At 61.6% G+C, this 14,673-nt stretch overlaps 1 protein-coding gene across 1 annotated transcript in view; it reads right to left on the minus strand.

Annotated features, from left to right (window-relative positions):
• The window catches only part of Padi1 (peptidyl arginine deiminase 1), a 27,609-nt gene extending 15,111 nt beyond the window's left edge, over nucleotides 1-12,498 (minus strand). Inside the window, exons 1-2 of the mRNA XM_015484807.2 lie at nucleotides 12,372-12,498; nucleotides 159-339 (exon numbers count right to left, since the gene is read on the minus strand). Coding sequence (XP_015340293.1) covers nucleotides 159-339; nucleotides 12,372-12,463 — 273 coding nt within the window. The 5' untranslated portion in view covers nucleotides 12,464-12,498. The remainder of the gene's footprint in view (nucleotides 1-158; nucleotides 340-12,371) is intronic.
• Between the last annotated feature and the right edge of the window lie 2,175 nt (nucleotides 12,499-14,673).

A 14,673-nucleotide genomic window follows, 5' to 3' on the forward strand; every position in this document is an offset into this window, starting at 1 on the left:
CCCCGCTGTGCGGCTGGGGGGGGGTTCCAGGTTTGGTGGCCGTGGAGTTGCATCAGGGACACGTGGGGTGACAGTGGATGGCGCTGTGGGCAGCTCTTCCCTCGGTGGGGTGGGGCGAGGTGGGCTCAGCCCCTCACTCTAAGGACATGGGCTCTTACCTTGAGGTCATTTAAGTCCTTACTGGCTTTGTCTGCAGAAACGATGACCTCCACACTGGTGTCCAGGGGCCAGGGGGCCTTGCCCGCAGGCTCTGTCACCCGAGTGGAATCGTAGGCCACAAAGATATCCAACTTGGAGCTCCCAGAGACGTCGAAGTTCTTGGCGCCCTTGGGCACATCACTGCAGAGGAGGGAGAGAGGATGAGGCCCAGGGACCCAGGAGGGTGGCCACGGGGGGTGTGGCTGCCAGGGAGCCCAAACGTCACCCCTCATAGCTGGTCTAGGGACCACTCCCACCCCAGCCCTCAAGGCCCACTTTGCCCTGGCCACCCGGCCTTCCTGCTGGTCCCTAAAGACGCCAGGCTGGGCTGCCGCAGGGCCTTTGCACTGGCCATTTTCTCTAGGTAGGATGTTCTTCCCCAGATACACACCAGGCTCCTTCTCTCAAACTTCAGGGCTCTGCGAGGACGTCACCACTCCATTTAATGCCACACCTTGCCCCACCCTCTTCGCCACTGCCCCGTCCCCTCACCCTGCTGGGATCCCTGGTCCTGCCTGGCTAGGGTCCATCTCCATGGCTAGCTCAGCTCTGTGCTCCAGCACAGCAGGCGCTGCATCCTGGGATCGCATGCCTGGCACCACAGTAGGTGCTCAATAAACCTCTGTTAACACATGAGTGGACGCTCACTTTCCCAGACCCCGCAGGGGGTTCTGGGGACGTGGCACTTGATCCACCCAGGACCCAGTGCCACTTCTCTCCAGCCACCTATACCCCCGAGCCCTGGGGCACCAGAGAACCGCCAGCCACCTCAGCACAGCGGGTTGGGAGCGGCCTTCCTGGCCTCAGCTTTGGGGAGGAGAGTGCCCCGTACTCAGGCCACAGGACACGGATAGTGGAGCCAGCAGGGCCTCTGCAGGGCCAGCTTGTCCTTCCTCACCCCCACACAAGACAGCTGGGCACCTCTGCCAGGATCCAGGAGGCCCTGGGCCCCGGGGGCCACCAGGAGGGAAGGTCACTCCCTCACGTCCATGGCAAAGCCGAAGCCTCAAGGCCACCCCCCAAAGCCCGGTCCCTGTAGAGACGTCCACTCGACCACCAAGATGCCTCTGGAGGGTCCTTTTACATACGCCTCCACCCTTCCCGGACCCCAAGAACCCACACAAAATCACATCCTCCCCAAGCCCTGCCACGGTCACTCTGTCCCCAGCTGCCCCTGTTGACCATGGTGACAAGAGTCACAGGTCCTACATCACAAGTCCCGCTGTGGGCTCACAGGGCCTCTTCCCAGCAGAGACGGAGTGAGTGGGGCCCCTGAGGCCCAGGCACCCGGCAGGATCGGCTCCCCAGGCCGAGGTGGGTCCCCATCACTGCCGGACGCCGGTCGGTGGCCCGGCCCTTCGTGTGTGTCCACCCGTCCCCACGGGGACCCCAATTCTCAGGTCTTGTGCTCATCCACGCGCGACCACATCTTTCAGTCTCACGACAGGGTCACCTTGGACAGTCCCCCGGGCCTTCACCTGACAGCCCGGCCACCTTGTCCCCACGGCCTCTCCTCCCGCCCCCTCGGCCCCTGGCCCCGGTGGGCAGGGCGCTTCCTACCTCCCTGTCCCCTCCCAGATGGCTTCTTTCCTTCGTCCGTGACCCCCTGTGTGAATTGAAACCTTAGGTGCCACCACCTATCCCACAGTCACTCTGCCCTGGTCCCTTGAGGGGGCGGCTCCTGCCACTGTCCCCAGCCTGCCCTCTCCTGGCTTCTTTCAATGGCCACGTGGACAGCACACCCCAGCCTGGCTGCCCAGTCCTGTGACCTTTGCTGTCCCCCTCCGACCTCGCTGTCCCTCATGGGTGAACCCCACACTCTGTCGTCACCCAGAACAGCAGGCGCTGCCGGTGTCCTGTTGTGACTGCCACCTGCTGCACCAACCCCTCAGGGCTCCGCGCACTGGGACCGCGGCTGAGCCTCCCAATTCTCCCCGTCCCTCCCTGCCCGGTCTCTCTTCCCTTCACTGACTGTCCCACGCCCGTGGTGGTCACTCCCTGCTCTGGTCCCAAGGCCCTGGCCCCTCGCTCCTCTGCCACTCGAGCCGCAGTGACCCAGCGCCCACGTGGCCCCCAGACTCCGACCCTTAACCTCCAGGGACATGTGACCGCTGGCTGTCCTGCCACCTTTCTGGTGACGCTTTCTGCTGAGTCCTAGGAACACGGGCCACCCCTCCCCTCCCTCCCGAAGCCCCGCTACCTCGTCCCCAGCACATCTGCCTCCGAGCTCACGTCCCCACTGCCCTCCTGAACAAGGGACAAATGGCCTGGCATCCTGCTTCAAGACCTGGCCTCCGCAGGCGAGGGCCCCAAGGTCACGGTCCCTTCTCCCTCTCCCACATCCTGCACAGCCACGTCCCCATCCTAAAACCCGACTCCCCCCCGCACCCCGCACCGGGCCGTCCTTTCTTGGGAAAATTCAGGAGCTGGGCGTCCCCGGCAGCCCCCACTGCCTCCGAAACCTACCCACTCGCCTCCCTGACCCCCCACCAGGACTGCTCTGCCACCAATGTCCAGGGTCCTTGGTTGTGTTCTGCTTGCTGACCTTGGTCCCAATGACCATGTGTTCTTGAAACACATCCTCACCATCCGGCTGCTTGCTCTCCCGTGACTCTGCCTGGCCTCGGCGTCCCCGGCTGCCCTGTCCCACTGCCCCACCCTGCTGACCCCTGCAGCAGCACTGGCTGGGGAGGACTTCTTACGCATACACACGCATTTACACAGATTTGCTGAGATGAAGTGTGTGCGTCCCACGGCGCACAGACCTGAAGGCCACACGCACGTCACTCTTTCTCATCAAATGTGCGAGGCTCCACGAAGCTTCCTGTCACCGCACACAAGCTGCGTTGGCGGTTTAGACCACGATTTGACAAACGTGCTGCTCCCCAACCTGCTGGTCCCAGTAAATTCGCTGTCGCTGAATCTGAAGTGCGACCTGATGATCGCGGGCTGATATTTTTGTTTCGAAGGTGTCTGGCGAGTGTCACTCATTCATCAACGAGAGTCACTTCCTTGCTGAATCAGACGGCATTGGGAACAGCTGCTGGGGTTTTCTGTCCCCCTGGCATGATGGTTGGACACACTCCCAAGTTTCGGCTGCGTCATTAGCCTCCGTCCCTTCCTTACATCTAGACGATGTCACGAAGCTCTCACTTGTGGCCTTGGCCCTTTCCATGGTGTGAATAATCCGTGTGGCCCCGCTCCTCGTCCTCTGCTCCGTACCTTTCACCTTGGAGTTTCCAAGAGACAATCGCGCTCCACTGTGTCCGCCACCCACGGCTCCCGGTGGAGAGCAGGGAATCGTTAGGGGCTGGGAATTTTCAGAGCTCATCGCCTTTGTCCTCAGATGCAAACGGTCCCCTACTTCCTTAGGAGGGCCCAGCGTATAAGTTCTGACTTTGTGATGATGCAGACGCACACCCACCCGGCGGTGGCTCTGGGTAGAGTATTCAGCAAACCCCACGCGATGCTCAGCCTTTGTGGTAAAACAGGCTGCGGGCGGCGGTGGAGCTCCGAGCTGCGGGAGGCCCGCTAGGCCGCGCTGTCTAGGAGGCTGGGCCGTTCCCGGCTTTGCTGGAGCAGGATATTTTTAAGTTTTGATGGGTTTATTTTCAACTTTTGATGGGTTTACTGGGGTGTGGCCCTCTGACTCAGAACCTTTCGCCCAGCCCGTGTCCCTGCAAGCCACCTTCCCTCCCCGGCTCCCTGCGCCTCCGCGAGGCTGCCGAGGCTGCAATCCTCTCTGTCCAGAACATTCTGCTCACAGCTCCCTGCAGGACGCCCAGCGCCTCACTTCCCTCTCAGAAAGGTCCTCCCGTCCACCTTTTGCGAGCTCCCTGTCCCCGCTTATCCCACGGCCCTGGTCACCTGACATGACGCCTCTGCTCATCTCCCCCCCAGAAAGCTGCGAACTCTGTGGTTGGTCTCTCTGAGACATGGCTGTCCCCCAGCATCTGGCTCAGTGCCTGGCCTGGGCAGGCGCCCGGTGATGGCATCACGAACAAGTAGGTGTCAGGCCCACCTGGGAGCCGCGAGGGCTGCCTTGGGGTTGGAACGCACCAGAACCCTGTGCCACACGTCCCCAGAGCAAAAGTGGGCAGGCAGGAGCCTAGGCCAGCTTGGGGACACCTGCTCTACCCAGGGACTCTGCCACCCCACAGCCCTTCCCAGAACACAGCTCCTGGGAGCAATCCCAGCTTTGGGCAAAACTGACTTCTATGAATAACAGCCTCGGCCACAGGAAGCCTTATGTGGAGACTTGGTAGGAAATTAATAATAATAATAATATGCATGTGCCCTGGGAGGGAGGGGCTGTGTCCTGGAGGCCAGCACAGCCTCCTGCAGCCGAGACCTGCCCCCTCCCTCCCCGGACCTCGCACTAGCTCCTGCGGCATCTGGACTCTCTGGGGCTGGTCCCCGCTCTCCTGCAGGTGCCAGGTGAACAGGGTGGAGCCTGGGGAGAAGCCTTCGCCCTTCGGCAGGAGGCACTGATGGGCAGCGGGTGACCGTGGCTTCTCCGAGGGCCTCTGGGAGGGGCCTGTTCAAGACCCGCCCCACCTGTGCACCCTCGCCCCGCCCCGTGGTGTCCAAGAGGTCCAGGTCACTGCAGGTGGGAGAGGATGGTGGGTGTCCCCGGGAAGGGGTGGAGTGCCTGGGGCTCCTCGCTGGTGACCAGGGGTGGTTACCGCAGGTGGCGCTTTGCAGCCTTGGAGTCTCATGGCCTCGGCCCCGCTCCGGTCCCCACCCTGGCTTCAGAGACAGGGCTCACAGGTTCCCAGGGGTGTGGGCGTGGCCATGGATTGAGTGACAGGCAGGTGGGGCTTGGGATGAGCCGCACCGGGAGATCTGCCCCCCCATGCCCCTGCTGTTGGCGGTCCCTCCTGCCATCACCCTACCCCCACTGCCTCCCTGTGTGGGTGTCTCATGGTGCAGCCCCCAGATCAAGTCCTGATGAGGTGACGCTGTGGATCTGAGAGTGTCCCTTTAAGGAAAGGGAACTCGAGCATTACCACCCGCTACCCTTCCCCATGCTGCCCAGACGGGGTCCCCAGGGGGCGGGGCCATCTTTTGCTTCTCCCAGACCCACTTGAGATGCCACCTCTTCCCCAGAGCATGGTGTGGGCTCTGGAGTGTGGCCTCAGGTCTGGCCGGAGCAGATCACCCTGTGACCCTTAGCAGGCCATCTGTGCCTCCCAGGGCAGTGTTGACTCACCCTGCAATGTCCCCGTGCCCAGAGCAGGGCCTGTCACACCAGGTTCATGGAGAGGTGGCTACGGGGAGAATGGAGTCAGTTCTTAGGAACCTCAAAAAAGGAGGCACGAGGGTGGGGCGGAGAGCAGAAGCTGGGCGTAATCCCCGGCCCTGCCAGCTTGCTTGGGCAAGGCGTGTGCCCGCTCACAGGTCACGGCATGGGTGGGTGCTTCCCTGAACTGTCGGGGCGGGAAGGAGCCTGAATCTTCAAGCACCCGCTCTGTACATTTGACTTTCCATACCCACGGTCTCGTTCAGGCCTCCCGACAGTCCTCCTGGGGCGGTACTGTCTCCATCTAACCAATGAAGACATTTTCTCAGAGAGGTTAAGTAACTTTCCTCTGGCCACACAGCTGGCTAAGAGAGCAGGGAGCAGCAGGTCTGTCTTCTGTTGTGGGCTGTCCTGGCCCATATTAAAATGAGCCTGTGCGCTCGGAACATGCCCGGGTCAAGCCAGAGGGAGGAGATAGGCCGGGAGGACGGAGGAAGGAAGCAGGAAGGGTTGAATCTGCGAAGCACAGAGACCTATGGCAGGATGGGACCCCAGAGATAGTCCCCACCCACAGGCTGACCCTTGCAGGGACAAAGGTCAGTGCAGGCTAGGAGGATGACCCTGGTGACCTTCTGGTCCCTGCCTGTCCTGGGATGAGAAGACAGCAGGTGGGCATACACCTTAAGTCCAAAGGACCTGGGAGGTCATCCCCGCCAGTCCCCTGCCCAGGGCAGGACTCCGTGCTTGGACGTCTCCCATGACCGCCGCTCACACCCTCGCCCCTCGGCCTTGGCAGTGAGGTCATTAGAAAGCGCTTCCCCTTCCCGGTGGCAGCCTTCCTTCCAGAAGCTCTGGCCCCTGGGGCTCTGGAGGTCACTCCTGATCCTGTCACCCAGGGAGTTGACCATCCCGTCTCCAGGGGGAGGAAACCACAGGCCGGAGAAGCCCCCAGGCCAACCCTGAAGCCTGGGCATCTCCAGCCCTGGGGCAGTAGCTGGGGGGGATTGAGGGGCCATGTGTCCTCAGAGGTGTCCAGAGCGCCATGCTGGGAAGTGGCAGGAGGGGCAAGGGGCAGACTCCAATGGCAGCGTGCAGACCGGGCCACAAGGCCGGTGGCTCTCCAGCCCACAGAGCCCCCCAACTGCCAGTCCCCATAGCTGGTCAGGCCCCACAGACTCAGGTCCCCAAAGTCAGCACCTCGGGGCACATGGAGCGCCATCGGGGCGTGGGGACTGTCCCCACACACTCTCCTGAGCACCTTCCCTTCCATGCATCAGGTATCACACGGGGCACCAGGGACACATTGTGACCACTGGCCCAGCCCCCTAGGGCGGTCCCTCACAGTCCAGAGGGTCCTTCCCCTGTGCTCCACCCCCCGGGTGCCGCCAGCTGAGCGGGTGGGGCTCTTCCGCCCCAGTGTGCAGAGGCAGAGGTGCAGACGGCGGTCCCAGGGGTGGCAGAGCCGGGATTCGACCCCAGTGCACCCCAAAGCTCCTCTTCTGCCAGCCCCCATTCCGCCCCCACACTCACCCAGCAACGGAGACCAGATACTGAGGTCTCTTGGGGTTGAGCTCACGGAGTCTGGAGTCAGGCAGACCTGGGTTCCAATCCCAGCCCTGGCATTTGTGCGCTGTGTCACTCTAGACAAGTCTCTCAACCTCTCTGCATCTGTTTCTTTGTCTGCACAAGGGGGATCGTGGTCGTTCCTGCCTCCTGGGCTTGCTGAGGTTTAATTGAGATACTGCAGTGTGCACTTCAGACAGGGCTGCTGCCCGCGGCCATCACCGCCGGGAAGGTGTGGAGGTGCAGGCAGACTTAGGGAAGGGAGGCCACAGGGCCTGCACCTCCCTTCTCTCCTACCTGGCCAAGAAGACACAGTCGGTGTGCGACCGAGGAAGCCAGCGTCCTGAGGTGGTCTTACCCCCCCGAGGAAGAAGGCAGTGACCCGCAGGGAGGCATAAACCCAGGAAAGCGGGGCTGGGGCAGGTGCCTGGGGCGTCTGTGAGACGGCCTCAGGCAAAGAGCATGGGCCCTTGGCCTTCCCCTTGGGGAGGTGAGCGGGCTGCAATGGGAGGTGCAGCTCTGCCCTTGCCCCTCTGGGGCTGGCCAGGGGCACAGGGGTCAGGAAGGCCAGCCCCACGCCGCAGTGTCTTCTCAAAGCCTAGCACACGGGCGTGGCTCGTCCTCTGCTGCCCCGAGATAGCGATCACTGCTGGTGCCTCATGCCCTGTCATTGCCCAGGACGGGGCCCGCCCAGGGATCCCAGGAGGACCCAGGCCAACAGGACTTCCCTGAGCGGAGCCTGGCCTGCCCAGGCATGGAGACAGGAAGGGGCAGCTGTTTGTCCCTCACTGGGCAGGGGCTGGGGGCTACAGCATCCTGAGAGAGCGGGCCCTGAATCATGGGGCGCTTTCCCCTGCCCTAGGTACGTCTGTGCTCTGTGCATGACGAAATTCCTCATCTGCAAATGGGGAAAATTCAAGTTGCCAACTTCAGAGCACAGACAGAGGCAAAGTCACCCCCCAGCCTGGGAAATAGGCCCAGAGAGGCCAAGTGATTGGCTCGGGTTCACACAGCCTGCGAAGACCAGACTGACCTTAGCTGGCGGTCACGACCAACAGCCGTCCTGTTGTCAGAGGTCACTGAAAAGGCTGTCAGAGGCCTGACCCATTAGAAGCCCAGTCAGCGTGGTGCCCCTGGCCTGGCCCATGGCTGGGGCTCCCCTCCGAGCCTCCTCAGCTGGGCACGGACTTGCCAGCTCCTTCCACCCTCGTCCCCCGACCAAGGGCCAGGACCACTGGGCAGAGCCGGCAGCCGACCGGAGCATGGGGAGCACAGGGGGAGGAGAGCATTTGGGAGACTGCGGAAGTGACCTCACAAGCAGAGAAGCAGCCCTGCGTTCCCTGAAGCTGGAACCTTCCAGGGTCCACTGGCTCAGGAACAGGAGAGGTCCAGGACCTGCAGGGCCCTGGGTACATCTTCACGCAGCCTCAGACCTTCCAGGAACCCCAGCCCTCACCTTTGAACATCACTTCCAAACAAGGGTGTCCTTCCTGCCACGGCCACGCAGCTACCGGAGCAAGGAGAAGGGCGTCCCCGCCCAGCGCCCGCAGCCTGTCAGTCACCGGGACCAGGGTGGGCACCAACCCTGTCATTACCTCACGAGGACTCCAATTACGCCTCACTGTCCCTCTGTGGACTGACAGTCACTCATTTGCTCAGTGTAAACAACGGGGGCATAGGCACACCGCAGCCTCCACCAACCTCCTGCACCAGGGAACCCCAGGAAATGCACTTGTGGGGTGGCTTGTCTGGGAAGGCCCGTGGCATCCTCCCTCTAGAGAAGCCCACCCCTCGCTGACCTGAAGGGTCTATTTTGCTTTGGGGCTTTTGCGGGGGTGAAGCAGACGCAGGAAGGTCCAGGAGAATGTCCTGGAGAATCCCCTGCCTCTCCCTCTCCAAGCACGTGATTCTCCCCAGGACCTGTTCTGGCTTCTGGACACACAGGGAGAACTATGATGGACCCCCCAGTGGAGTCTCCAAGATGCCCACCCATTCCTAACCGGTGTGAGCCTCTGAGGCCACCTAAGGTCCCCAGGCAAGAACAGGACAGCCAGAGCAATTTGGCCAGATTCAGGGATCAGGGTGGTGAGCTAACCCACTGTGATGAAGGGGGTGGTCAGGGTGGTGAGGTAGCCCCCTGGAGTATGGGGTCAGAGTGGTGAGCTGGTCTCCTTGCAGGAGGGGGTCAGGGTGGTGAGCTAGCCCACTGTGTTGAGGGGGGTGGTCAGGGTGGTGAGCTAGACCACTGAAGGGAGGGGTCAAGTGGTGAGCTAGCCTGCTGGGGTGTGGGGGTCAGTGCAGTAGCCGGCTGGGACTTTGGGGTCAGGATGGTGAGCTAGCCCACTGAGATGCTGGGGTCAGGGCCTCGCCTGCTGGGGCGAGGGGCGGGATCTGCAGCCTCTGCTGAGCCAGGGGAATCCTAAGGGCTCTGGGCTGGGCTACCCCAGGGCACACAATTACCCCAAACACAAACATTTCTCCAAATTGCCTGCCCATGCAGCCCCTGGGGAATTAATCACTTCCGGTGATGTCACCCTGCACGCCCATCTCCTGGAGGGCCCAGACCCCGGGGAGCTCAGGTGACCAGCACACCTCCTCTTGGGGGCTTCCCCGCTCCGAGCACCAAGGCCAGTTGGAAACCCCTCACTCGACCCCAGCTGGAACCGGGCACCCAGCGAGGGGACCGGGAAGCCCAAGTTCAACCCTCATCAGCAGGTGCAGCCTGGCGTCCGCCCAGCCTGGACCTGTGGCCGCCCCCTCCCCACAGGCTGCAGACCTCATGGCAGGGGGGTCCCTCCCCAGGGCTGCAGAAGGGACTCCTGTGCTCTGGCTGAGACTCCCAGCAGCCATGGCCTCGTCACCGTGGCGCCGGGTGAAGGTTCCAAAGGCTGCTGGGCAGAGACTCCCGTGTGCTCACTTCAGGACCCAGGGCCGCCTCCCACCCAGTTCCAGCTCTGGAGGGTGCTGAGGGGCTTGGTGCTCCCTGGGGAGTTCACAGACAGCATGCCCTGTGCCACCACACACGCCCAGAGCTGTCCCCTCCCCTCCCGCCTCCGAGGAGTGATGGGAAGAACAGACGCGGAGGAGGAGCCCCCAGAGCCCTCAGAGCATGACCCCTCCCTGCCAGGGCACCCGCCACACAAGGGCCCCCATGTGTGCCTGGTCTCATCTATCCTCCCCCAGATCCATGAAGGTCCCTGTTTCCCCATTTGCCAAGTGCAGAAACAGGCTCAGAGAAGTGCAGCAGCTTGCCCAAGATCACACAGCCACGAACAACCAGAGCCAGGATGAGAAGCTGTCTGTCCACCTCTGGGGTCTAAGTGTTTACCTCCCTGTGGAATAGCAGGGGGGACCCAGCTTATCTTGTGGGGCTCAGGAATGAAGCCCAGAGAGGGCTAGTGCCTTGGAAGTAAGTCGGCCAGCAGAACCGGAACCAGAGCTCAGCCCTGCCGGCTTCCTGTCAAGTGCTTCTGGCCTGAGTCAGAAGCAGGACAAGGACTTAAGGAAATAGCCATGTCCCAGATGAGGACAGGGCCAATCAGGAAGGTGGGAGCCCATTAGGGACTCCTTCCCCGTCTCCGTGTCCAAGTGGGATTGTCAGAGGAATTGGAGGCTGCCTAGCTGTCCGCCCGGGCTTCGGCTAAACGGCAGATGCTTGTCGTGTAAGTGTGACCCACTCAGATGTTAAAACAATTATTTGGGACTCTGGGTGCACTTAGCGGTAGGGCACTTGCTTAGCATGAATGAGGCCCTCGGGTACATCCCCAGCACCACACACACACACACACACACAAAGTGTATATATAATATATATATATATATATATATATATGTCTCTCTGTGTGTGTGTGTGTGTGTGAACTGAACTCAAGTTTAACTGGGCATCTATTTACTTATTCACTAAATCTGGCAGCCCTAAAAGAACAGGAGGAAACGGGATCTCCACTGGCCACACAGATCCAGGATAACCAGCCCCTCCCCATCAAGGCCCCCAGCAGAAACCTACAGGGTCTGGCCTCCAGGGCTCCTGGCTCTTCCCATAGCCCTGTCACGGGGGCCTCAGGCCACTGCCTGAGAGAGGGAGGGGGAAGGCTTCTGGGGCAGAGGCTCCCCTGAGGCCAGACGGCAGCTGGACACAGCATTCACTCACCACACAGGGCAAGCAAGGACGGAGACCCGAGAGGACTATGGAGCTCAGGTCCCGCCTGGTGACAGTCCCCAGTCCCCAGTCCTGCTAGAGGGGAACTCTCATCCAGGACCCCCAGAGGCCAAGGATCCAGTCTCTCTAGCCCAGCAGGGATGGAGCCCACAGTGAGTCTGTCAGTCCCCCAGAGAGCACCAGGCCCAGCCCCCTCAGTGTCTCCACTCCTGCCACAGACGCACAGCGTAAGGGGGCTTCTTCAGGGACAGTTTCACCACTCAGGGAGGATCTAGGTTAGTAGGAGAAGCTGAGGCTACAACTTTCCCCTCAGATGTCATCATGGCCTCCACCATCACCACGGACACCATAACCACTCCACCATCGTGCCCACCATCATGCCCACCATCATGCCCACCATCATCTCCATCCCCACCACCATCACCGTCTCTACCATCTCCACCATCATCCCCACCGTCACCATCTCCACCGCCATCACCGTCCCCACTATCACCACCTTCACCACTATCACCATACCACCGTGCTCCATCCCAGTCCCATCATCCCCACCGTCACCATCTCCACCATCTCCACCATCTCCACCACCCCCACCATCATCACCACCTCTACTGCCGTAATCTCCATCCCTCCATCACCCCCTCCCCAACGCCTCTCCCACCATCGTCTCATGGCCAGCCCAGGTCCCGGGCCGTGCTCCAGGCTCACGCTTCTTATACTAAGTCATTGATTGTCTTCTAGCCACTCCCTCCTGATCCCAGTCACCTCGTCGCCCCTGGCTGGCCTCCAACGACCAAACGGCCGCTCACGCCCCTCACTGAGGACAGAAGAGGAGTTGGCAAGAAACTGAGGGAGGGCAGGGGGGGTCCAGCTCGCTTGCTTCTCGAGCTTGAGCAACGATTCCCTGTGATGTTCCCAGCGAGTCCGTCCTCCCCCAGAGCCCGGAGCCCAGAGCCCTGACCCTGCAGCCTGGCCCTGGGGCTTGCAGCTGAGTCCCGACCCGGGGCCCAGGAGCCAAAGCCTGACCACACACAGCCAGACCCTGGCCCTCCTCCCGGGCTGCGCAGCCAACTCCGCCCTCCCTGCTGTCAGAACAGCCTCCCGCACCCTCCAACGGGCCCGGCTTATTTGCCAGGAAGCCACCCCATTGCCTTGGGGCCCCCCATTCAAGCCCAGCCCTCTGCAGCCAGGTGGGCGCCTGCCGGCTCTCACCTGTGGATGTCCACCAGCGTCTCGACTCCCGCCACACACACAGCGTAAGTGGGCTTCTTCAGGGACAGCTTCACCGCTCTCTGCGGAGCCATCCTGTCCCTTGCTCCCAGCCTCCAAGATCAGCTCGGGCACAAGGCACCCCAGCTCCCCAGCTCCTCTCCTGGGCACCTGGCCACCAGGAAGGAGTGTGAGTTCTGACAGGTTGGCCCTCTCCTCCTCCCTTTTAATTTCACCCTGCGACCTGGTTAGCCGACCTGAGCCCAGTCCCCACCTCCTGGCTCCCCGCCCAGCCTCCTCATTCACAGGCTGTCAATCAAGGGGACCAGGGACAAGGCACCCGAGGCCTCTCTGAGAGACGGAAAGTGGGGTTTCTGTGGGGTCCCTTGGTGGATCTGACTCAGCTGCCAACAGGAGACTCTGAGCTCTGGAGTCACCCCCCACCCTCCAGCCTTGCCCCGACCCCCGTTTTCTGGTGCCTGAAACCACACACAGTGACGTCATCGTTTCTGAGGACTGACTCTGCACCGGAGCCACCCCGGGGGGTTGCAGATTGATCTCACACACACAGAGAGCAGGGGGCGTATAAAGCACAGCAGGGCAGATGCCCCCGTGCAGATTCGAGCTCAGGCGACCAATGATGGGCACAGAGACCACGGGCCTGGACTTCTTGGGCCTTTGTGGCTCAGTTTCCTCCAGTGTGAGGGCAGCCAGGAGGACGGGGTCTGTCCCACTGGTTTGGTGAGAAGACGTGAGCTTCCAATGAGATGTTTAGCACAGTGCCCAGGACACAGAGGTCCCCGTGCGACAGGGAATAGCATCCTGCCTGCAGGTCACAGTGCCAGGAAGTGGCAGAGCCATAATTCGCACCCGGGTCTGCCTGAATCCCTGCACGATACAACCCCCAGACTCAGAGATGGCAGGAGCCAGCCCCGTGAACACCCTTGGCCCAGCCAGAGGGCTGGGGACTTGGCAGGAGCTCGGAGCAGTGTTGGGTTGGGGAGTGCGGGTTCTCTTCTGCAAACCCCTCTCCTCTGAGCTTGGGACACAAAGGAGACTCCGAGCTGGAGCCTGTTCCGCAGGGATCTCATTCATTCCTTGACAAGGGTCTGTTGACTCCCCTGGGTGAAGCCAGACAGAGCTGGCCTTGTGAGGCTCTTCCAGGCAAGAGAGGGGGCACCTTGGTCCCCGCGGAGCAGTGAGAGGTGGTAAGAGGTGGTCGGATCGTGAGCCTCGAAGGCAGATGGCTTGGACGTGGACTTGAGAGAAAGAGCGTCAGGAGACCTCAGCAACCAGAAAGATGGTGCCGTCATCAAAGATGGGGCAGGCTGGGCGCGGGCAAGGTGGGCAGGGCGTGTGGTCATTCTGTGAGAGGCCCCTGAGACCTGGGAATGGAGATGGGGACTTGCCGGTGACATGTCTGTTTCTAACTCACTTCAGCTGGCCACTCTGCGACCTGGAGAACGGAGGGCACACCAACGAGAAGGCTCCCGTCCACAGCTTGGTGGGGGCAGCAAAGACGTAGAGGGAGGGGAGCCACCAGTCTGAAGGGGCTCCAGGGGCGCACAGACTCCGCCCCAGGACCCCGGCTGGTTAGGGAGGCAGGACGTGTGAAAGTGGCATTCGCAATTACTGGGTCACTTTTGATCTTGAAGACTTTCTGGAATGATCTTACTGCCAACACACCTGAATTGCAAATGTTGTCAATCTGCAAAAGCTCATTACGTCCAAAGTCCCCAACCTCTGGAGACGGAAAGCAGCAAATCAGATCTCCACGAACGGCTCTTCCCCGCCCTCCCCAAGCCCAAAGGAGCAAGACCTGGACCATTTTGTTTAATGACATTAATTCACATAAACGTGTCCATTTCATGTGGACGGTGACGGGGATATAAAAGGGGCATCTAAGAGCACGCGGTGTGTTCCTATTAGAGAAGACAGACGGGTGAGTGACGGGTGGGTGACAGGTGGGTGGCGGGTGGTGGGCACAGGGAGGGATGAACAGGCCCTCCCAGGAACGCACCGTCTGATCTTCACGGCAACGCCAGTGACAAGGACCGATCACAGACAGGCCTGGCGGGCAGGGCAGGGGCCCAGGCCCGTCACCGTCCTTCAAAGCAATGTCCTTATGGTGGAGGGGAAAGGCAGGGGGCTCCTGGCAGAGGGCTTGGCAGGGAGGCCAGCGGAGGGTGGGCTTCACAGGGGAGTCAAGAGTCCCCCGGGGGGGTTTGCGCCCGGGCTGTCTGGACACTCGGTGGCCTGGTGTTGGCAAGGTCCCTGGGGAAGCCAGGTCAGGTGCTTTGTCCCC

Source organism: Marmota marmota, unplaced genomic scaffold (genome assembly GCF_001458135.2).
Source record: "Marmota marmota marmota unplaced genomic scaffold, marMar, whole genome shotgun sequence".
NCBI lineage: Eukaryota > Metazoa > Chordata > Mammalia > Rodentia > Sciuridae > Marmota > Marmota marmota.